At 43.1% G+C, this 21,050-nt stretch overlaps 3 protein-coding genes across 3 annotated transcripts; 1 reads left to right on the top strand and 2 right to left on the bottom strand.

The window, feature by feature from the left end:
• Positions 1–446: 446 nt before the first annotated feature.
• LOC127292573 (uncharacterized) lies at positions 447–3,931 on the top strand. The gene is made up of 2 exons (XM_051322019.2): positions 447–1,118; positions 3,162–3,931. The coding sequence occupies exons 1-2, from the start codon at positions 789–791 to the stop codon at positions 3,669–3,671; spliced, it is 840 nt and encodes a 279-aa protein (XP_051177979.1). The 5' UTR covers positions 447–788; the 3' UTR covers positions 3,672–3,931.
• Positions 3,932–4,064: 133 nt separating this feature from the next.
• LOC127301150 (endoribonuclease Dicer homolog 3b) lies at positions 4,065–15,520 on the bottom strand. Its single transcript, XM_071818288.1, has 26 exons — positions 15,458–15,520; positions 15,148–15,331; positions 14,909–15,022; positions 14,379–14,513; positions 14,144–14,213; positions 13,524–13,588; positions 13,289–13,420; positions 12,991–13,143; positions 11,635–11,770; positions 10,909–11,014; positions 10,622–10,814; positions 10,387–10,547; positions 9,929–10,144; positions 9,397–9,665; positions 8,637–8,911; positions 8,043–8,545; positions 7,857–7,954; positions 7,527–7,735; positions 7,237–7,446; positions 6,280–6,756; positions 5,865–6,146; positions 5,397–5,723; positions 5,053–5,139; positions 4,889–4,964; positions 4,680–4,791; positions 4,065–4,534 (listed from the first exon to the last, which is right to left on the bottom strand). Exons 2-26 carry the CDS (start codon positions 15,253–15,255, stop codon positions 4,336–4,338), a joined length of 4,713 nt encoding a protein of 1,570 aa, XP_071674389.1. The 5' UTR covers positions 15,256–15,331; positions 15,458–15,520; the 3' UTR covers positions 4,065–4,335.
• Positions 15,521–17,288: 1,768 nt separating this feature from the next.
• Positions 17,289–20,312, bottom strand: LOC127301138 (uncharacterized). The gene is made up of 3 exons (XM_051331365.2): positions 19,830–20,312; positions 19,500–19,636; positions 17,289–18,385 (listed from the first exon to the last, which is right to left on the bottom strand). The coding sequence occupies exons 1-3, from the start codon at positions 20,088–20,090 to the stop codon at positions 17,707–17,709; spliced, it is 1,077 nt and encodes a 358-aa protein (XP_051187325.1). The 5' UTR covers positions 20,091–20,312; the 3' UTR covers positions 17,289–17,706.
• Positions 20,313–21,050: the final 738 nt, after the last annotated feature.

The following is a 21,050-nucleotide window of genomic DNA, read 5'->3' as shown; positions in this document are numbered from 1 at the left end:
ATGTGTATTTCTAGTTCTTGTGTTGAGTCAAATTTATTAAGATTTGGCCAACTTTATAGAAATGTAGCCGCACTTGTGACATTAAATTAGTATCGCTAGGATGGTCAAATTTGATTTTTTTTTACTTCGTATAAAAGTTAGAAATACATGTATTTATGGAGGGAGGAAGTACATGTGAAGTCTGGTTTGAATATTTAGATTTTTGCCCACTGGAATGGTGGCCTCGCATCACATTTGAAGGGCGGCCGTGCTAGTTCCTAAAGTTTAAACAATTGCATCCCGCCATTCTATTCTTAACATTTTAGTTGCAAGCTTGCTGATAGAAACCAGGCGGTTTTATGGAGAGGATTATAGCAGCTAGCTAAGTCGTCGCCCCCACTTCTTTTCTTCCCCCGTATTAGACGACCATGACTTGGGATTTTAATTCCCTCCCTCTTAGCTTTTTGCAAACTGACAACTGGTGGCTAGCTAGCGAGCGAGCTAGCTCTACGTGCCAGGGCTGTTTCCGTGAGCTGCAATCGTGGTGCGCGCCTAGAGCGAGATCGAGGCCGCGTCTTCCTCTTCGGAATATCGCTACGGTTAACTGCATCGCATAAAACCTTCTCTTGATCAGACTGGCCCGCCGCCTCCAAGAATCGAGCTCAGAGTCCCAGACTGCTTCTCGTTCCCGGCCTTGGGCGGTGGGGCCGCATGCTGCCGCGGCGCCGGCCGCAGGCCTAGCGCTGCCGATTGAATCGATCGTCAATATATAGGTGCCGATCGACGAGAGCTGTTCTGCCGCAGTCGCCATGATCGCTGGCAGTGGCAGTGGCAGCCACGACGGCCGGAGCACTGATGGATGCTCGTCGTGTCTGCCGTTCTGCTTCTGGGGCTCCAGGGTACCGGCGCAGACAGAGCGCCGGAGGCGTCGGCGTTGCAGGCTCAGGCTCAGGCTCAAGCTCAGCGAGTCCTGGTTCTCGTGGCCGTGGCTCCGGAAGAGACGCGGCGGCACGAATTCGGAGGCGGCCGGCAAGAACAAGGGGAAGAGCAGGAGGAAGCTGCTGCTTCTGCTTCTCCGGTCGCTGCAGGCCAAGAAGGAGCTCGCGTCCGTCTCGTCGGGGAGCAGCTTCTTAGCGAAGGTACGCTGCGTAAGCCACACTCACACTCACATATATAGGCATCGATTGATCGCCATGGCCATGCATGATCTTGAGCTAGTGTGACAGTCCTCTGCCGTGAACTGGATTAAATTTGGCCACTAATTTCATGTCTGAATTATCAGCGAGCTAGCTTGGCTTCGATAATGGCGCGTCATTGCTGGTGCAATTGCTTTCGCACGGTTGGTTAATTAATTAACATGTGCTTTCGTAGTTAGTTTAACGGGATGGTGGTGGAGATGGGGATGGAGGTGGGGCAGAGGCTGCGTGCTTGACCTACCAACGCCGGCAATTCCGTGGAAGAAGAGAGAGGGGTTTTGGGTCTGGGCCGCCGTGTCACTGTTGTGAGGTTGTGGACTAATGACTTTTAACGCGCGCGCCTCACGTGTGTTTTTCTAATGAAACATGCGCAACGTGTGTTCTCCAAAATGGGGAAAAACTATGGGAAAAACATACAAAAAGCAATCTTATATATTTTGGGAAGAGATAAGTACTAATCATGTTTTTCTCACAATTTGATTCATATGAATTGTGTAGGATTTATATCCTATAGGATTTTTCCCTGTTTAATTCATAGGAATATATCTTATAGGAAATATCCTATAGGAATCTTGTAAAATCTTATAGGAAAAGAACATGAGGAAATACCTCATGAAAAAATTCCTTTGGTACAATCAAAGAGAACTCATCTTCCTATAGGATTAAACTAGGCATGACATACTAATCCTATGATTTTCCTATCCTATGAATCAAAGGAGTTCGAAGCGTGTTTCATTGTAGCAAAGAATTTTTTTCATGAGGTATGGCCTAATATTTTTTTCTTATAGAATTTACACTACAAGATTCCTATAGGATACTCATGCCATATAAGCTACTAATACGGCTTTTTCCTAAAGCAAGCCCCCCCCCCCCCCCCCCCCCGATACAACTGTAGCAGCTCCCTCTGCTAAAATTTGTCCTTTTTAATAGATTTTTAGGTGTGTTCCTATGAATCAAACAATTTGTATAGACAAATTTCCCATAGGATCTAAATCCTACACAATTCCTCGGAAAAGGAAAACAAAGCTGACATGGAGAGACATATGGTGGCAAGTCAGGGAAAAACCCATACCACATCAGCCGGAAAACCATTTCTTGTGTTTATCTCTTATAAAAATGCAAAAAACCGACAAAAAACGCGGGATATATTTAGATGCTGTGACTCGTGAATTGCTCAATGTTGCAACATAGGCGGAGCTAGAGAACTCATGATCGGAGTGCACGATAGTGCCCCAACTGCCAAAAAAATGTTTTAGGGGCAGCACAAATGGTGAAAATTTGCTACTTTACAAAGGATTTTTCTTTTACCCAGCTATCATGTGCAACCCAAAGTGCACACTTGGATCCGCCACTTGGCAAGGAAACTAAAACACAAAAATTTGCGAAATTTGTTTGCTCCGGTACAACTCTCTCCCCCCAAACTCAAACTCATCAAAAGCTTAGATCGTTCCGTACCCTTCATAATTAAGCTTATAAAGTGGTACTAAACGATCTTAGCCCTTGATGAGTTTTAGTTTAGGGGGAAGGGGTTATACTTGAGCAAGGATAATAGCTCGTTGCGTGTCAATATTTTCAGAAAGTTTACTCTCTTACTAGAAGGCTTATATATTCATAGGAATTTTGGTATTCTTATTCCTTTGATAAAAAAAATATTTTAAGTCATATTGATTAAATCCTACATAAGTCTAGAGAAAACCCTTCCATCCAAACAAAATCGCTGAAGGGGCCTCCACTACCGCATTTCTTAAAAAAGAACACTTAGAAATAGCATTTAAAGAAAATTCTGGGCGACCTAGTGGCGAGAGCAATGTTGTTCCTTGTAGAAATATTGCCGGGAAATTTCAGCTTTTAAGTTTTGGAGAGCTGAATGAATTGGCCCGGGTTCACCCTCTAATGCACCCTCGTTAATGAGAATTTACTTTGTTACGCTAGTTATGCTAACTACAGTCCTAATCGTTGCCCATTGCCAATGTTCTGCATCTACAGGTCAGCAGCTTCGGTGGCGCCAAGAAGCGAAACCGGAGCAAGCCACGGCAAACGGTCGATGATGACGCCGCACCTACCACAAGCTGCGCTGAAGAGACGGCGCCTTCGCAGGTGGTAACGACCAGCCAGCGGTTCCCGAGGTCGGCCGACGGCATTTGGCGAGCCCCATCGTCTAGGTTCCACTCGCTCCAGCTCAACCGTGGCGGCGTGGGGCCTTGCCCCGGCGGCATGTGGACGGCGGCGACGACACTGGGCGTGATCGTGTTCCTAGGCCGCATCACCGCGATGTTCTTCTTGTGCTCGTGCATGTACGGTGCGCGGTGGTGGTTCGAGGTGGCGCGGACCGAAACCAAGGGCGGCACTCCCGGTGGCGGTAGCAGCCGGAGGCTTGGTCACCGGGTGGCGCTGGACTACTTGTGCGCAGACGAGCACAAGAAGAAGATAGCCATGTATGGGTTGTTGGACACAGCCGGCAGCAAGAGACCGTCCTCACGCTTTTGTATATACTAGTTCACTAGTTGCAGTAATCAGCAGCTGGTGTGGTGCTGTAAATTGCTGGGTTTTGGAGTGGTTTTGGCTTTGGGGAAATGGCTGACATGTTTCTTTTGTTTTTCCACTGTCAACGTTATAATTGCGTTTTGATGGGAAATTTGTGGAGTGTAGAGAAATTTCAGGAGCCAACGTTATGTCGTTCTATTAGATACACATGATACGTTCTATCATGTATACTGCTAATTAAGGAGCTCACAAGATGGCACTCAATTCCTTTAGGAACCTAGGAGAATTTTGAACTTGAAACTCTACTTCGGTGCTGCAGTACCTTATGGGTAAGGTAAATAATTCACCAAATATGGTTCAAACCAAACCAATATCTTTGTCCAAAATAGAAAAGACAAACCAATATCAACTCTCGCAAAATGTTCTTTGTTCAGTAAGTTAAATCATATAATATAATTTTAGAAGACAGAAAATGTAGCTTCCAATCCCTCCAAACACAACACTATGGAAACTAGCGAATTCAAGTGGCCACACAATACTTTCTACCGCAATGCAAGGTTAAATAGCACTACCACCCAGTTCTTCATAAACAATTTTAACAGAATTTACTATGGGAGTGGAGACCAGATCCCCAGGTTGATTAGTAGTAGCTGGCAAGTGGATCCATGGTGCTTTGCTAAGTCTTACATATACAGACCTTGAGCTCTTGAAGCTTGTGTAGCATTATCAACGATGCTGAATCCTGAGAAGCCTTTTTGTCAGTACGCCGCTCGCCTTCAAGTGTAATGGCTGTTACATCAGGTACATGCAAGGTGATGGTTGAAACGAAGCTATTGAAGTTCGTTGTGGTTACCCCGTCCAGAACAATAGGAGTCCTGTTGCAGCAACCCATACAGAAAAGTTAGCACATTCACAGCTTATTTTGTTGAAGATAGAAAATATTAGCATTGCTAATGTTAGTGAAATAAAATATTCCTTCATTTCTAGAGGTGATATATATCTTTATATTCCAGGACATACCTAAACCGTTGTTCCACAAATTCGAATTCTGGCATTGGCCACTGCAACCTCTTGCATAGCTTAAAAAGAGCACTTCTTGGTCCACCTTTATCCATTTTGAGCGTAAGAACAACTGAAGACATACAAAATAGCATGTCATATTTGACAGGCTGTAAACCAACATCAACACAAATATCCCAAAGGACAAGTAAAATGGGAATATTACATACCTGCTTCTTTCAGTGAGGACAGACCTCCCAGGCTAGAATAGTCATTCATATCAGAATAATCAAGTGGTGATTCTAACTACAGAAAAAAGTAATAATACTCATTATCCATAACAGAGTACAACACTTTGTTAAAGCATTTGCTGGAAAACTATTTAGAAGCTTACACTTGTCAAGTGAGACTGCAGGTTCGAATATATAACGTCCAGCTGCTTAGCCTTGGATAAACATTGTTTGATTGAAAGACCCCGTTTCTGCTTGAAACTTGAACATCAGTTTCTAGCACAGATAACTGATATAAACATATCATCTATTTTAAAAGCACGGACCTTTAAATACACTAGGGTGCAATACACAACATATCTTTATGGTTCTATTGCAATAGGGCAGAAAATGTGCACTCAGGGTATAGTTCTGCTACCCAATCAACTAAACAACCACCAAAACCATGAGGCAGCTGCCATGAACTACAGATTAAGAAAATATTATTATTTATAATTAAGGAATCTACCTTTAGATCTGCCAGAATACGAGCTGCCGCTTTTGCCTTTGCACTCTTCTTATTTCTGTCATGTCCTTGGGCTATCAGCAGTTCATCTCGTAATTGCACTGACATATCTATAATTACCTCTTCTCCTTTACTACTGCATTTTGAATTTATGAAATAACCAAGGTGACTACATAACTCTAGCAGCTCCCGATAAGGTGGCAATGCAAGATTATCAGGTGTAATCATTGGAGAAAGCAACGGTTCAACAATCTTCCAAACCAAATCAACATTAAAATCTGAGTCTACAAATATTGCACCGGCAATGCTTTCCATAATGTCTCCAAGTACCTGTAAAACAAAGAAAAAAAATAGCATGATAACTTCGATGTATAATATTGGCTGTGGAAAGCTCCACAAAGAAATATCGCAAAAAAATAAAAGCTAAAAATTGAAACGTCGGATGCTAAGGTATGAAACTGTGTTTCTAACCTTAGGTACTTTAGATGTAGCATGTTGAAGGAATTCATTATCCTTCCCTTGGCACTCTGAATTGGACCTAACATATTCTGTAATTTGCTCTAAAAGTATTCCAGACCCATGCTTCAGATGGCTGTGAACATTGTTTCTTACAACAACTTGCGCAAAATTTTCATTACTAACCAAAGCGGAACGTAAGTCAGTTAATTCACCAGGATCAACATCAGTGTGGGTAACATAGAGATACCGTGTAATTAGTAGATCCAAAACAGAATCACCCAGAAATTCCAAACGCTGAAATAAAAGAGCAGAGTTAAAAAGCATGTTAAGGACAGAAGACGTGGATAGATAATAATTTAAAGCAATTTCTGACTGAAGCGCAATGAAATGATGACCAAGAAATACAGAAATACGCTGCTACACTGACCTGGTAACAGTAGTCAACCCCTGATTCCTGCAGAGATGGATGAGTTATGGCTTCCAGTAGAAGGCCTTTGACAGAGAAGGTGTACTTCAGTTTTGCTTCCAACTCCTCAATATCCCTTATTTTAGGTAAGTAGCATATATAAGATGCATTAAGCTTTACTTCTTGTACCAACTTTCTATCACATTTGATTTCAATACCAAACCACCTCATAACCCAAAGTGCAGCAACAATGCCACCACCAACATAATATGCTCCAACAAGGGCTTCAACACAATCAGATATCGTTTTCGAGCACATCCATCTGTGAGCTCTATCACATGGTTTTCCCACGACAAAAGATGGGTCGTTTGTGATATATCTTCCATTAGTTGGAACAAATGCAGTCTCAATCCCGCAGTTACAAGGAAAAGGGCGCAATGATATCTGTCCAGGAGCAACCCAGCGCCGTGGGTCAAATGCACTATCCCGTACATAACCCTGGAGAGCAAGAATAACCATTAGCCAGTAAACATACACATATTCTCTGAATTGTATTCTCAACCTTGCATCTCTGGGAATCAGTAGCTCGTTAAATGAAATTATATTGGGTATCTAGTTTTTATTCTATCTCCTATACGCAACTTGACTGTGCTTCTATATAAGTTCTCCCTTTTTTTTTCTATATAAGTTCTCCCTTTTTGTAGGATATCTGGAAAACATGTTTTTCATTAAAAATAACATTGAAGAAGCATCGCTTGAAAACATCAGACTCTCAAGTATTCCAACAAAACTAAATTTCAAAACGGATAGAAGCAAACAACTTGCTATCTGAAGTTGGCTCTCATGCTCAAATAAGACTGGCTAAGTTGCTCAGTGAACGTGAACTATAACTAAACAGAAATTAATTGTCTAACAAAACCCATCATAAACTTCAGGAAGTTGAAACCATTCCAATAGTGTTGAAGTTAGACCATCTACCTGCAAGGATCGCCATATTCCATGTTTATGAAGTGTAGCATTGCAGACGGCCATGGATCTCATATCAGAAAGATGACCTTCATGTTTCATTGGATACCTTAAAAAAAGGTCACATCCTATCACATACTTCAGTACCGAGTCTCCCAATAGTTCTAAACGCTCCAGGGAAAATGTCTCACAGCACCTTAAAGTTGTGATAGCTTCCAAAATCTGACATTAAAACACATCAAGTCATTTAGGTCTTCTAACTATCCATAGCAGTAAAATTATACTCATGAAAGTAAACAGACCAGGTGAGTTGGTATGTGTTGAGTATAACCAATATCTCTGCGAAGCTGGCTGGCTAGCATGAGAGACTGAAGTCGATGCATTACAGAAGGCAGTAAATAAAACGATTTGAGAATTTCAATTGTCACGTCAATGTGGATTAATAGTTCAGGTGGGACTCGGGCGTGTATTTGCTCTTTTTCCATGAGCAAAGGATCGCCCGTAGAATCATCTGCCCCAGGTCATGTAGAATTTCATGTAAAAGCAGACAAAATAGCAAACCATTAGCTACCGTTCAATTCATCGTAGCAGAAAAAGGGAGAAGGTACAGGAGTAAGATATATGGCTAGTACCTATGTATTTTAATTTTGAAAAAAGAAGATTGTGTGGATTGTGGCTTTGCTTTAGCAGCAACAATGGTTGATTTGGATGTTGAATAATAATACCGTACCTACAAAAGGTAATAAACAGATAAGTTCTTCAAAAAGCATATCAGAAAAAAATATTAATTTCAATTAAGAATATAATAGAGGAATTACTTTTCATGGTAGTATTCCACGAATGAAGAAAATGGTGAAGCTTTCCCATTATACATCTCCTCAAATGAGTCCTCGGCAGTTCTGTCATAGATCAAGTCAAGAACATTGTATATCCTCCCAGTATGAAGCGATAGCACAACTGAATCTTTTATGGTGGAAAAATGAAGAGATTTGTTGGCCAGATGAATAATGTCTTCTCCCTTGATACTTCTGTCTTGAATAAAATGTGCGTGAAGATTTCCATCTTCCATATACAAATTTCTCAACTGCTCCACTGCCTGGGTGCAGGATTCAACTGCCTCCCAGTGTATGCTTAGATCTTGTTGGATAGGTGGTGAATGCCTCAAAGGTAAAAGCAAGTACATGCTCTCTGAGCTCCATTGTATTTCATGTCCTTTTCTGAAAAGAAATTCCCTTTGCACTCCACTTGTCCGAGAACCATGGAATAGTCTGCCGAATATTCCATTGAAAAAGAATTCTTGGAACAACTTCCCTTCACGTAGCTGAAGAAACAACGAAATTAAGACGTGGCCATATAAATTTTACATAAATTTATCAATCAGAAGAACAGTATGATATTATTTCTTGACCAACCTGCTTTCTGTTCAGTTGAACTTTTCCACAAGGTGTTACCGTGGTATATACCATTTTATTAGGGATCAGGAAGAGATCCATTTTTGAAGAAGCTACATCATCATCAAGTGCCGACTCCATTAACAAAACAAACCCAGCATAGTTTTCACCTTCTTGGTCACAAACAAAATGAAATCTATAAGTATTCAGCATGACATTTTCACTTTCATGAACCCACGATCCCGACAGAGCAAGAACATTTGTTGTTCCATGGAGCTCCTTTCTTTTAGTTGTTCCTGACAAAATGATAAAAGAGCAATGAAAAAATAACCATCTACAACGAGAGAAGCACTCAAAAAGTGATTTCTATTGAAACTTTGACAGTTCACTTACAGACAGCACTATGCAATCAATGTAACCGCACCACTAAGATGAAATGGTAAAGTAACTATGTAAGGTCAGCAGATCTCAACAGTTGGAAGTCATATTTGTTTCAAGCCACCAACAAAAATGTCCAGAACACAACCTCATACATGCGCAGAGTTAACATATAGCAATTATTGTGCAAAAGAAATAAACACAGTCTACCAGCATTTGTTGCACACGGTTCAAGCATGTATGAAAAGTTGGCAAGCCTAGTCTTATTCTGATGCGTTGTTATTTTGAAGTGTATAAAATCAATAGTTACAAATAAAATGGTGAAGTAGAGCAAGAAATGTTCTTAATTTCTTATCTAAAGAATTTTTAACATAAGCAATATTACATATTGTTATACACATACCTGGTCCTGAAATGAATTTCCCATAGGTCAAAGCAATATCATTATCCATAGGTTCTTCAATTATGGGTACAACAAGATGATCATTAAGTTCTCCCAGCTGATGCAGTTTCTTGCATGCCTCTAGGGATACAAGCTGCTTGGCTAAATTACATGTACTGCATAAGGGGCCAACTATCCTTGGAAATGCCGCGTTTGGAGGTAGAGTCAAGGTACATTGATATGATCCATCTTCGCCGGACACTTCAAAGGAAGGCTTTGGCATGTAATATCTGCGGAAGAATGCTAAAGTGATTAATCACTTCTATCTAACGAAAGAAAGTAAGCGCGTGCATAGAGGAATAGTTTTTTTTAGCTATGCCTGACACTCGAATTAACCAATTGTCCCACCCACATGCTATCCACGGAATCGGGTCCACGACAGTTCAGGAATCTTAAGCACACCAGCATATTAAATGATTACAGATGATGTGGAATTCCAAGCAGACAAAAAGAACAACAAAAGCTAGAAATCGTAGAGCATAAGTATGTGTACCTATCTTTAGGAAGTTTCTCACAGTATTTACGAATTAGATTGACACAACACTCTGCAGTTATAGTTGCTCCTGTTGAATCAACATGGTATGTGTACTTCTCTTGCATAGGAGAATTAGAGGATGAAACATTGGGGCTTCTGTAAAGAGCAAAATGTTTAATATAGTACTCAGTCTGTATTATACGGAATATGCGTTCCTGCTGCTCCATATTTCCCCTGAAAATTCCATGTGAAGGGTCCAAAGGTGAAAAGCTAGTCATAAACTTATGAAAAAAAATGTTTAGACATGGTTGCAACATTTTTTTAGCTGACAGGATTTAGCAATTTCTTGACTAGGAACTCGCACTTCTGGTTGATAATATGCGGGAATGAAGAGTAAATGGCGGCCAAATAAACTTTCTATGAAGCTAAATAAGCTATACCAACATGTAACTTAAGAAGTGCGACAATGGCTGTACCTCTCAATCATAAGAACATAATTTGAGTTGCTCCTTCTGGCACGACCACGAGATTGGACGTAGCTACAAACAGTTCTGGGCAGGTCGAAGCGTATGACACAAGAACAGTTCGGTACATCAATACCCTCTTCTGTCACATCTGTAGTGAAAAGCAGGTTTACCTAGAAATTGACCTGGAATTAATATATCATTCGGAATCCTGTTTAAATCGACAGTTAGAATTTAAGTAGAATACCTTTCCAGCTCGAAACAAATCCAGAGTAAATCTCTGCACTGCTGGGCTCAGAGAATCTTTTGACGTACTCCCTCCAGTCAAGTAAGAAATTGAAAAACTAGAGAAATTAACAATTCCTCTCATGAACCTCTCAACAGCTTTAGCTGTCATAATTCTATCTACAAAAATTAGGCAAATCACCTCGTTTGATGACCTGTGGATAAAACATGCATGGATTAGGAAAAAGTTTGCCAACAGAAGACCAAAAATGAGCAAAACAAAGCATATTGAGCAGAATATGGCTTTACCCAAATGATTTAAAAATGTTGATTAGTGCATCCACTTTTGAAGAAATATATCCCCTTTTACTTAAATGCGCAGAACCAGATTCTGATTTCATTAGTTCTTCATAACCTATTATGCAATTACATCAGTAGAATTATAATTAGAAACTATCAATGCACGAAATTGTAGTTTTCAAGATGCTAGCAATCTAGTGAGACATCAACACAATGCCTCACGAATCAAAACGTGTGCACATAAACAGTAGGTGCATTAAGAAAACTAATAATTTAAGCCTGTAAGGATACAGATTCACACCATGAGGAGTGCTTCTACATTCCACCCAAAAATAATGAACAGTATACATGTAGCACACACGGCTGTTAAAAATGGTCGAAGATCACCACTTAACTGTCTCTTTGGCTATCTGCTATAGAAATTATGCACACTGCAGATACTTTCTCATAGCTCACCTCTATAGAGTATTAGTGTATTACAGTGTGTGAATCAGGAGGATTGTGTAGAAGCATGATTTTATTTCGAGATATATTATGCAGAAATGTCAATATAAAGAAAACTTATCTAAAGAACCATGGGACCTTAATGTGGTCTTAATTTGCATTTCAAGTTATCTTATCACCTACCCATTATAAACAGAAAGATACTGCAGATCCTCCCTGTATAAGTAGGCTGGTAGCGAGTGAAAACAATAAGATGTAACACATGAAACTGGTGTATATTTGGAGCCATACCTTGTGGCAGAACTTCCTCTATCAAATATAAGGCTTCCTTAAAATAAGACTCGTGTAGGTTGAAGCTAGCTTTAGAGTAGAGGCAATCTTCAGAATCACCAAGTGTCTTGATGCTTTCATTATATATCTTCACTACCTATTAACAGAGCAATACTGAGTTTTTTTTTCCAGAAACGAATAACACACTCTTTCATATCGAAGACAAACAGATACAATAAAAAAATGGTATGGAAAAATAATGAATAAGTAGCATAACTTTCACAAGCAAGGAAAAATGGTTGGACCACAAACTTTTTAGTACAGAACGGGAACTTATATGGTAGAGCACAAAAAAAAAGGACAAATTCTAACATTTCTTCCAGCAAACTCTACCATGAAACAGGTCACCCTGTTTCGGGGTCAAGTTCACGGATTGATGGAACGCGGCCATCTGTGCATTACTTTGGTAGTAAAGGAATATGCGTGAGAGGACTATTTCAAAGAAAGACCGGTCTATGGTAGTTCTTGGCAAGGACGTAGTACCGGTATTAGAGATAAAGAAAGTAGTTGGGAGTATGTATGCCGGCAAAAAAGTACCCACACCTTCTTAGCCTCCTTATAGAGGAAGATCTTTTTATGAAAAAAAGACATACATTCTTTTCTTTTAGGTCAACTCTTCCTCGGCGACTATGCTCATAGCTTGGTGGCTATGGAAGAGGCGTAACGCAGTCATCTTCGACGATGCATGGCTTGATCTTGTTGGCTTTCGTGACACGATAAAGGTGGAAGCCAAGTAGTGGGTGGCAGCTGGAGCTTCGGGTCTAGCAGTGTTGCTTCCCCGGCCTAGTGCGTAGAGTGCTGCGTTGTACCTGGGTGTTGCCTCTCTAGGCTTGTATCAAACTCTTTGTATCAATGAACAAAAATGCTAAGCTTCTGCATTTTCTCGAAGAAAAAAAAGTTGTTGCTCAGATAGTTCAGCAACTACCTCAACAGACTTGTTATGTTCGATATTCAACATAAAATAATTTTGAACCAACAAATCTGGCAATTCTCGAACATACACCAAAGTGCATTAAAGTGCTGGTAATTTTCAACAGTCCATTTACTCCATATAAGTTAGCCCATCATTGCTAATTCAGATATGTTATCAGCAATTCCTGAACTTGTGGAATAGTTTGACAGTCTGTCAGCTAGGAATTTGCCAATAATAGTCTACACATGGGCAAAAAAGTTTGAATAACTTCAGCAGGAAACTGGAACTTTGTGACTACAACTAAAATAAATAGATCAGAAATAGCACAATGACGCTGTATGACTCTTACGAGAAAATTTAGTGGAGCTAGATGTACATTAACTACTGATTAAATATTACAATACCTCGGCGGTTATGATTGGGCCTAGATAATTTAGGCTGTAAAATATCTTCCCATGGTATCTGGACAAAGTCTTTCTTGATGTCTCTAATATGTTGTTGGTGTCTTCAAACCTATTTGGCGACGATTCTTCCAGACTGAGCAACAAAGCATCAAACTGTGCAACAATGCAGAGTTTTAATAAATATACATTCAGAGAATAATATAATGCAAAGAGGAAAAGACAAGGTGTTCTAGGTGTGGCTACTCCAAATAATAGATATCTCTTATGAATGAGGCGAAACATGGTTAAGTTAAATCACCTCTTCATACAATGTCTGTAGCTTTGATTTCAGATCTTCAAAATCAATCAAGTAAGCATCATAGAATTTATTCACAATTGTTGCAGGAGGGGAAAAGCTCTCAAGTTCACTCCGATCTTGTATGATGTATACCTGGAATGGCATGTAAGATATGGATACTATTTATCATTGCGAATGGGTTTTCCAAAGGCTCAATAAAGTTCAAAGTGAAAGAATTACTGGATGGTGAGATAACCTTGGCATCCAATGTAAGTTCAAGTTGAGCAATGTGTGCTTCACAATCTTGTATTGTGGAAGTGCCTGAAAAGAATGGAATCTTTGTTGAGAAAAAAGTTCCCTCCTCCGCTGGTTTTTTATCGGAAATAGATAAAAGGTCATAATGTAAAAGATAATGAGCATGGTGACAGCGCTATAAAATTCTGCATCTACTCAATCATCCTATAGAAGGAAAATAATTTTTATTTCACGAATTGGTCCCAAGTCGCAAGTGCCTTCAAGTAGGATGAGTCGCAGGCAGAGTTTTCCTTTAAGTCAAAACAAAAACAAACACATGAACATGTAATGCACAAGTTGTATTACCAGTCATCAGTACGAAACAGAAAGCAATCATGCACAGGTTGTTAACTGCAATCTATAGTGCAGGGAAGTGGAGCACTGTTGGCACAAGAGTGATTATCACACTTGTGGAAGTGCAAGATGTCGTGATGCAGAAGACAAGAGCACCACACATGGTACATGACGGTCATACAACAGGCTGATCTGAAGAACCAAATAATCTTCATTCGCTGAAACTACTGACGCAAAATAAATCAGCGAGGGTAGAAAGAAAGGAGCAGTCATGTGTAGAATTCTTGCCTTTGGTAGCAACAGGAGATGCTGTCATTCCGAATACAGCAGGCCTCCACTGAGAGCCAATGTAAAATTCCTTCAAACCCAAGAGAGATACAAGGAATTAGCAAATTCAACATGTCAGGCTACTAAGAAATACTGCTCTCGTAAGCAAACTCTCAAAAGGCTGCATGAAAATCAAGCCAAAACTTATGTACCGAATGTTGTCAAAAGAAGAAAAATATCTTGACAGGCCCATTACCTTCATTACTCGTGTATATGGGTGGTTTCCGCAGGCACGATGGCATTCATCAAATATTAGCAAGCTCACCGCGCTCATTGTTACAAAGGCATGCCTGAGAGCATCCAAGAGTATCTGTGGCGTCATAACAGCAATCTGGAACGGCACAAAAGAGATGCATTGTTCAATGAAAATCCATGTTACCAGATAGCAACGGGGTGCATATGCTAAGCACGTAGGTAAAAAATCATAGGAATAACTAGGGTATCCACAAAACTGAAGAAGAAAGCCACTCAAAGGAGAAAGTTAACTAGGTGTCCTGAGTCCTGACCCAGCTTTTTCATAAGCACGGTCCTTCAGAAAATAGCTCTAGTCGACAGCCCTCACACTAATGAACAAATAAACAATGGCATCATTCTACAGCGTTCGTTTGTTGCGAAGAAGTCATTGATTTTTCAACAAGCACATGGTGGGCACGATGCATCCCGGCCGGCCAAACACGTACTGATCGTCTCAAGCGCGGCGCAGACGATAAAAAGAAAAGCAGTTACCTCCTTGCTCCCGACTTGCTCCTTCCACTGCTCGGCGGTCCACTCGGCGACCCCGGACGCTCCGTAGCACTCGGTGGCGTCGAGGTCCGTGTACTCCCGAATCACCTCGAATTGCTACAGCGCGCGCGAGCGCAAACACACACAGAGAGAAGCAGCCACCTCAGAAGGCGCGAAGGGAAAATTTCATCGAAATGATGCCGTCCAGGAACCCCGTGGCTTCCAGTTCCAGGGGGACGCACCTGGTGTACGAGGTGCACGGTGGGCGCGAGGAACAGCACGATGCGGCGGGGCGCCTCCCCGGCCCGCACGCGGCGGACGTGCTCTCGCGCGAGCATGACGGCGACCATGGTCTTCCCGGAGCCGGTGTCGAGCACGGCGATTGTGTTCCCCCGCTGCGCGGCCTCGAACACCTCCACCTGGTACCTGCACCGGTACACGGAACCCATCAGCGCGCTCTCCATCCGCAGGCGCCAGAAACCCGCAGCGCGGAATAGCGAAATGGGGATTCGGGGATGTGGGGGAGGGAGGGAATGGGAGTCCTCTGGCGACCTCCTCGGGTGGAGCTGCTTGTGGGGGCGGCGAGGCGGCGGCGGGGGGAGGGGGTCGTCGCCGTTGGCCGCCATCGCGGTGGGGTTGGGTGCGGCGAGTGGGCGAGGTGGGGGTGGGGAAGCGCATGTCTGTAGTCTGTAGCCCAGCTAAGCATATAAATCGGCGGATGGGAGAAGGCCAAGTGCGTGAGGAAGAACGTACTGTGGTTGTGGGTTGCGCCGCGTTCGTTGGCGCTGGCGGGAGGAGGTTTTCTCTTCTCTTTGGGGGAGGAAGGAGGCAAAAAAAAAAAAACTGTTGTGTGCTGGAGGTTCCGGACGATTCATCTGGGCGGCTGACCGGTGGGGTCATCTTGTCAGAAAGCATGTGCTCGTAGATTCTTGAGCCCATCAGGGGCGGAGGCAGGGGGGGGCGAGCAGGGGCTAGACCCCCCCCAATGGTTCGTCCCCCCCAACAAAAACCTTCACGTAATAGTATACCTATACTTGCATGTACGTACTAATGGCATCCCTAATCACGTTTTAGCTAGTCTTAGGCCCAACGCTGGTAGCAAACGAACGAGCACGATCCATCTTATTTACTCACGAAAGCCCAATACGCAACAACAAAAGCCTAACTGCCCATGTTTAGGCCATCGATTGTCCTGCCTTGGTCTGGTTCACGCCGTCTGCACCCACCTCTGAATCAGATCGAAGGCCAACCGGCAACCGATCGATCTCGCCGATGCCAGGTACTTGGCGCCGCTCGCTGCCCCCGCTTGCAGATCGATCGATAGAGCGCTTGGCTGATTGCCGCCGCTCGCTCATCCCCTTTTAGACCGCTGACCTTGGCCGGCATGTACAAGCAGCCAATCAGTAGCAAGTATGGCCGCCGCCGCTGATTGTGGACCATCGTGCTTGCCGGATGTCTGCGGCGCAGTCAAGTTAATTCACCACCGAAATATTTATCGAGGATTCAAGGTACACTATGCGCTGCTAGTTTTCTTCAGTTTAGATTTTCTGTCACAAACGAAGAAATAATAGAAATATAGATTGCATTTTCACGCCTACATATATAGCCAGGGCTTGTATATAGCTTCACTCTCCAATCTGACCTGGTATTGAGTTTTCATATCAGATCTTTGGTGAGCTGTTCGGACTTTGCACGGATGGTTCTAGCAAAATTTTAGCACGTTTTATCAATTTTCTGTGTTAATATTTAAATCATTACTCACTTAATAATATTGCTAATTGAAATGATTTTCTACATTGGACTCGACATATTGATATACTATATTTTACTTGCATTCATCGGCATTTCGCCCCCCCTATACTCAAATCCTGGCTCCGCCCCTGCCCATCATGCCAATCGGATGAATGTCTGAAACTTTACTCTCTCTTTTTTTCCAATCTTTGGAGATGCATTTTGAGTTTGAACATAGATGCTTTGTACTTAGATGCACTGATTTTTGCAGGAATCTCACATGTGATTGCAAGTGCTTCTTCGCCTGCGAGTGGGTCCGTCTTGCTCCACGGCATCATGCCAATGGGATAAGAAATTCATCAGTTCGGACAAATGCACTTTGAGTTTGAGCATGTGACATGTCTTATACATAAACTCTCTTTTCCAATCTTACTAATGCAAAGACACACAGTCACTTGCATGCTCTTGAAAAAAGTTTCAACACTGGAATGTTCACATGAGATTGTTTATTAATTTCTGAGAAATTCATCAAAATCCTGGGGAAATTCAAACCAGCACGATTGCAAACTCACAACAGTGCTGAAATGGCTGCGTTTTACTTTATCATGATTGAGCAGCCAACACAGACGGAACAACACACAACCCAACCAAGTAGAACCAATCTTTCTATATTACTGTATGGAACCACACATACAACATATAGCAGTCTGCCTATTCATCCTACATTTATCTCCAATGTGTACAAAAGAATACCCGCGAATACCCATCTATAATTTATGTGAAGAATTGGTAAGGCCTCTACCCGGTGTAGTTGCAGCACCTCCAATATACAGCATGAGAAACCATGCAAATCGGACGCTGACCTCAACATCGTCTCTGCATCGTGGAAGACTGGGTGCCCTGATCTTCTGTGTCGTGGCTACCCAGGAGGAACCAATCAAGGTCCTGCCCTACTTCCGTAGCTGGGAGGGCCGGCGCCTACCTGAGCTCAAGCTCCTCATGGGCATACATGCCCGTTGCCAGAGATCAGGGGAAGAATCAGGTGGGCAGCCAAGAGATGGACAAGACTGCTAATCTCGGGCCGCCTTGTTTTTCCAAGCAGAGATTGGCTTCGGGATGCTGTCAAAAAGAGGGAGGGTGAAACCGTCTGGTTTTAGGCTCCACTTGCTCGCTGACCATATGGAGGAGCTGCTGTTCTTGCTCTCTGGCTCTTGGAACTCGGGAGTGCTCGACGATTTCTTCACCGTTTGAAGCCCGTCGTCGAATGAAGGCTCCATCATAGCAATAAGATTCTGATGGCTCTTGTTCATGTCTGCTCGACTGCCTGCCTTTGGCCTCAACGCGAGCCCTTTCCCAGCCCTTGACAATAAAGCGCTGCCATTTTCCTCCCTAAGTAACAACTCACCGTCAGCTTTCTGGTTCCGCCTTACTGGCCTTTCGCTGTCTCCATTCTCCTCGGACTCGCCATTCACAACAGAACCTATTGTTGGGCTTCTGGCATTCCTATGCTCGAAGAGGAACTTGTTAGGATTTGGTGTCTCTGCAGACCACGGCTCGTCAACCAAGGAAACTGATTTGCCTTTTCCATATATCGACATCTCAGTTCCTTCGTGTGTTGGATCCCTCTTTGGAGGTGGAGTGAGACCATAGTACCCCTGCAAAAGGCTCATGGCTGGTGAAACTTTGTGTCTTGGTGTTCTCAAAACTGAATCCAGTAGATCTTCATGAAGGCGCCGTGGAGTATATTCCCTGAAATAATATTATATTGTTATACCTGGTAGCACATAAAGTACGGACATCAAAAAAGTCTAATGGTACGAAGAGAAACCATAGCAAGTAGTTCGTTAAGTGGTGTACTAGCATGCAAAAGGCAAAACAAGAGTTGTTTGCAATGCCAACTAGAACAGGATATTAGAATCTATAAGAGACCATGGACGAAACTCTAGTGTAGTCGAATTTACCAAAAGCACTTCCTGCTCATAGTAAGTTGAGTGCCATTGTGTTGAATTTATTTTAGAAAGTGTCTACACACCTTAATAAGGAGAAAAATATGGCCAGTAAAGCACAAGATGATCGAAGGAGTGAGACATGTTCACAGGTTCATCAAAATGCGTTTTTTTTTTTCATTTCCCCATCTTCAAGGCTATTCGTGTGTTAGCTTAGCTTATGTTCAATATGGTCACTTGATGAACTATAGGACATGACAAAATGAGCAACAACTGCCAAAATATACATGCAATTTTCCCTTTGTGCAGTGAGAATTCAAAATTGCCAAGTTATGTAACCAGCAAACTGATTACCTGCACATCGTAGAGAGCAATTGGCTAGCGACAAATTTTGTACTCCAACTCCTCCCATAACAAGATACGCCTTACGGAAATAGGAATTAAATATACAAAATATAAAGTTGTGTTTTTTGTGAAGGAAAAGCCTTAGGAAGAATTGGTTTCATAAAAGATGCGTGGTCCAGCTAAAAAGTAATAAACGCAGCAATATGAGCTATAATAAGATAACTTTGTGTAAGACTTCCATTCCAACTTATAGCGCTACAATTTCAAATGATCACAGTAGTTCATAGCCAATCCAACTACCTTGACTAGAGCTGAAATCAAACCCAATGTGGTATTACCCATTTGATACTTCCACACATCTGAACAAACTCGTAAGGACGTAATCAATATGCACAACACTACATTCACAGAAAAAAAATGCAAACAACACCAAGATGAACACATTTTAAATAGCACTAAAAAATGTCAACTCACTAGTGGCATGGTTTAAGCAAGTAGAATGCTAGCGCTTTTCCGGAAGAAGAAAAAAAAATGTTGAAATGCAAATGTAAAGTTAGCATTCTATGTAGTACCTGTCATCGCCGTCGTATGAACCGTTGTGCTGGAAAGGAGAAGGAGGATGCCTTCCAGGGAGCGGAATCCGCAGCGTCTTGTGCCCGAACATCTGGAGGTCAGTGGAGAGGCTATTCAGCCTCTTGATGTCGGCTACCTGCATATCAGCATGAACAAGTCATTCAAAACGTATTACCGCCGATAAATATACAGCAGGGAGGCTACCTAGAACAGCTAGAAGTTAAAGACTGTTGTTATTTTATATCCTCTCTGATATTCCAAATGTAATACGGAGTACTTATAAAAACAGTAGGCCCTGGAGAGAAGATGAGTCCCGTCCGTCACATTACCTCGACGCCATACTTGATGGCAACGCCGGCGAGGGTGTCGAACTTGCCGACCCGGTGCAGCATGTACTGGCCGCAGGAGGACATGGGCAGCGACGAGGCGGAGGACGGGGAGGTGGACTGCGACTGCGACGGCGACCCCGACCAGGACTGCTCGGCGGCGGCTACGGCGGCCGCCGCCTCCTCGATCTCGCAGAGGCGGCGGCCCGCGCCGTCGAAGAGGCCATTTGCGCGCGGGTTTGCGGGCAAATGGGGGCGGCTCATGACATCCGGGGGCGCCGCGGGGGCGCGGATCTGGGCGGCCCGGATTCGCGGGGCGGGCGCCGCGGATTCGCCGTCGAGGGCGGCGGGTTCCGGCGGGCGCGTGGGTGGGGGGTAGATGGCGAGGGAATTGGCGAGCGGAGAGGGGAGAGGAAGAGGGAGGAGGAGGCCAGGTGGGGAAGGGAGAGAGACAGAGCTCGCAGCGCACGAGGTTATTTTGTTTGACGCGGCTGGGGCTCGGGGAAGAAGGTGCGAAACGTGGCGCAAGGAAAACACTCCTGGCTTCTTCTTCTTCTCCACTTCGTCAGTTTTCAGCTAAAACGGAAACGTTTGACTGTTTGTTGTCGTCATAAATACTTCCAAACAGGATAATTTTCTAGGGAGATTTGGCACCCCACACTTGCCACTAGGAAGAAAGCTTATCACTTTAAGATGTTTTTTTAAGCCAATAAAGGGAAATGTAAAAAAAAAAACAAGCATATGGTGAGAACATGGTGAAGAAGATGGTCAGTGTTTGCTAGTTAGGGAAGAAATGCAATTGCAAATCTGTTGTGGAGAATGGTAGAAGTGGTGATGGAGAGAGGAGAAATCGAGCAATCTACACGCCATTGAGTAGAATGGAACATGCAAGTGCGAGTGGTTTGGGATGAAGGGATGGTAGACTGTAGTTGCTTATTGTCGGCCAGACGAAATGTGGGGTCACTTTGAGACAGCAAAATGACAAAACTAAACCCTAGCCCTAAACCCTTTCTTCCTTACATTCGGCACTACCCCACACGAACCGACGTCGAACAAAGCACCTGGAACCGCCACTCGTGATCGGTGTCGCTCCCGCGCAGCCTCAACCATCCCTCGAAGCCCTCTCCTCCCCTTTCCTTGCTGGTGTCGACGAAATCCATACGTAGAGCTTGGCGTTGGCTCTCTCTAGACTCATCGTCAGCTTCTCCGCCGGCTCCAGCGAGG

This window comes from Lolium perenne, chromosome 1, assembly GCF_019359855.2.
Source record: "Lolium perenne isolate Kyuss_39 chromosome 1, Kyuss_2.0, whole genome shotgun sequence".
NCBI lineage: Eukaryota > Viridiplantae > Streptophyta > Magnoliopsida > Poales > Poaceae > Lolium > Lolium perenne.
The sequence above is the reverse complement of the archived record's forward strand: the minus strand, read 5'-3'. Positions and strand labels throughout refer to the sequence as shown.

What these genes read in the sequence shown, in the direction of transcription:
- LOC127292573 (XM_051322019.2), top strand. Translation starts at nt 789, where the DNA reads ATGATCGCTGGCAGTGGCAGTGGCAGCCACGACGGCCGGAGCACTGAT. An exon ending in GGAGCAGCTTCTTAGCGAAG is followed by an intron (nt 1,119 to 3,161) that starts GTACGCTGCGTA and finishes CTGCATCTACAG; the next exon opens with GTCAGCAGCTTCGGTGGCGC.
- LOC127301150 (XM_071818288.1), bottom strand. Translation starts at nt 15,255, where the DNA reads ATGGTCGCCGTCATGCTCGCGCGAGAGCACGTCCGCCGCGTGCGGGCC. An exon ending in ATCTCCTGTTGCTACCAAAG is followed by an intron (nt 13,589 to 14,143) that starts GCAAGAATTCTA and finishes CATTCTTTTCAG; the next exon opens with GCACTTCCACAATACAAGAT. An exon ending in TGCAGTCTCACTTGACAAGT is followed by an intron (nt 4,965 to 5,052) that starts GTAAGCTTCTAA and finishes TTTTTTCTGTAG; the next exon opens with TTAGAATCACCACTTGATTA.
- LOC127301138 (XM_051331365.2), bottom strand. Translation starts at nt 20,090, where the DNA reads ATGAGCCGCCCCCATTTGCCCGCAAACCCGCGCGCAAATGGCCTCTTC. An exon ending in CCATCAAGTATGGCGTCGAG is followed by an intron (nt 19,637 to 19,829) that starts GTAATGTGACGG and finishes GCTGATATGCAG; the next exon opens with GTAGCCGACATCAAGAGGCT. An exon ending in TCATACGACGGCGATGACAG is followed by an intron (nt 18,386 to 19,499) that starts GTACTACATAGA and finishes ATATTATTTCAG; the next exon opens with GGAATATACTCCACGGCGCC.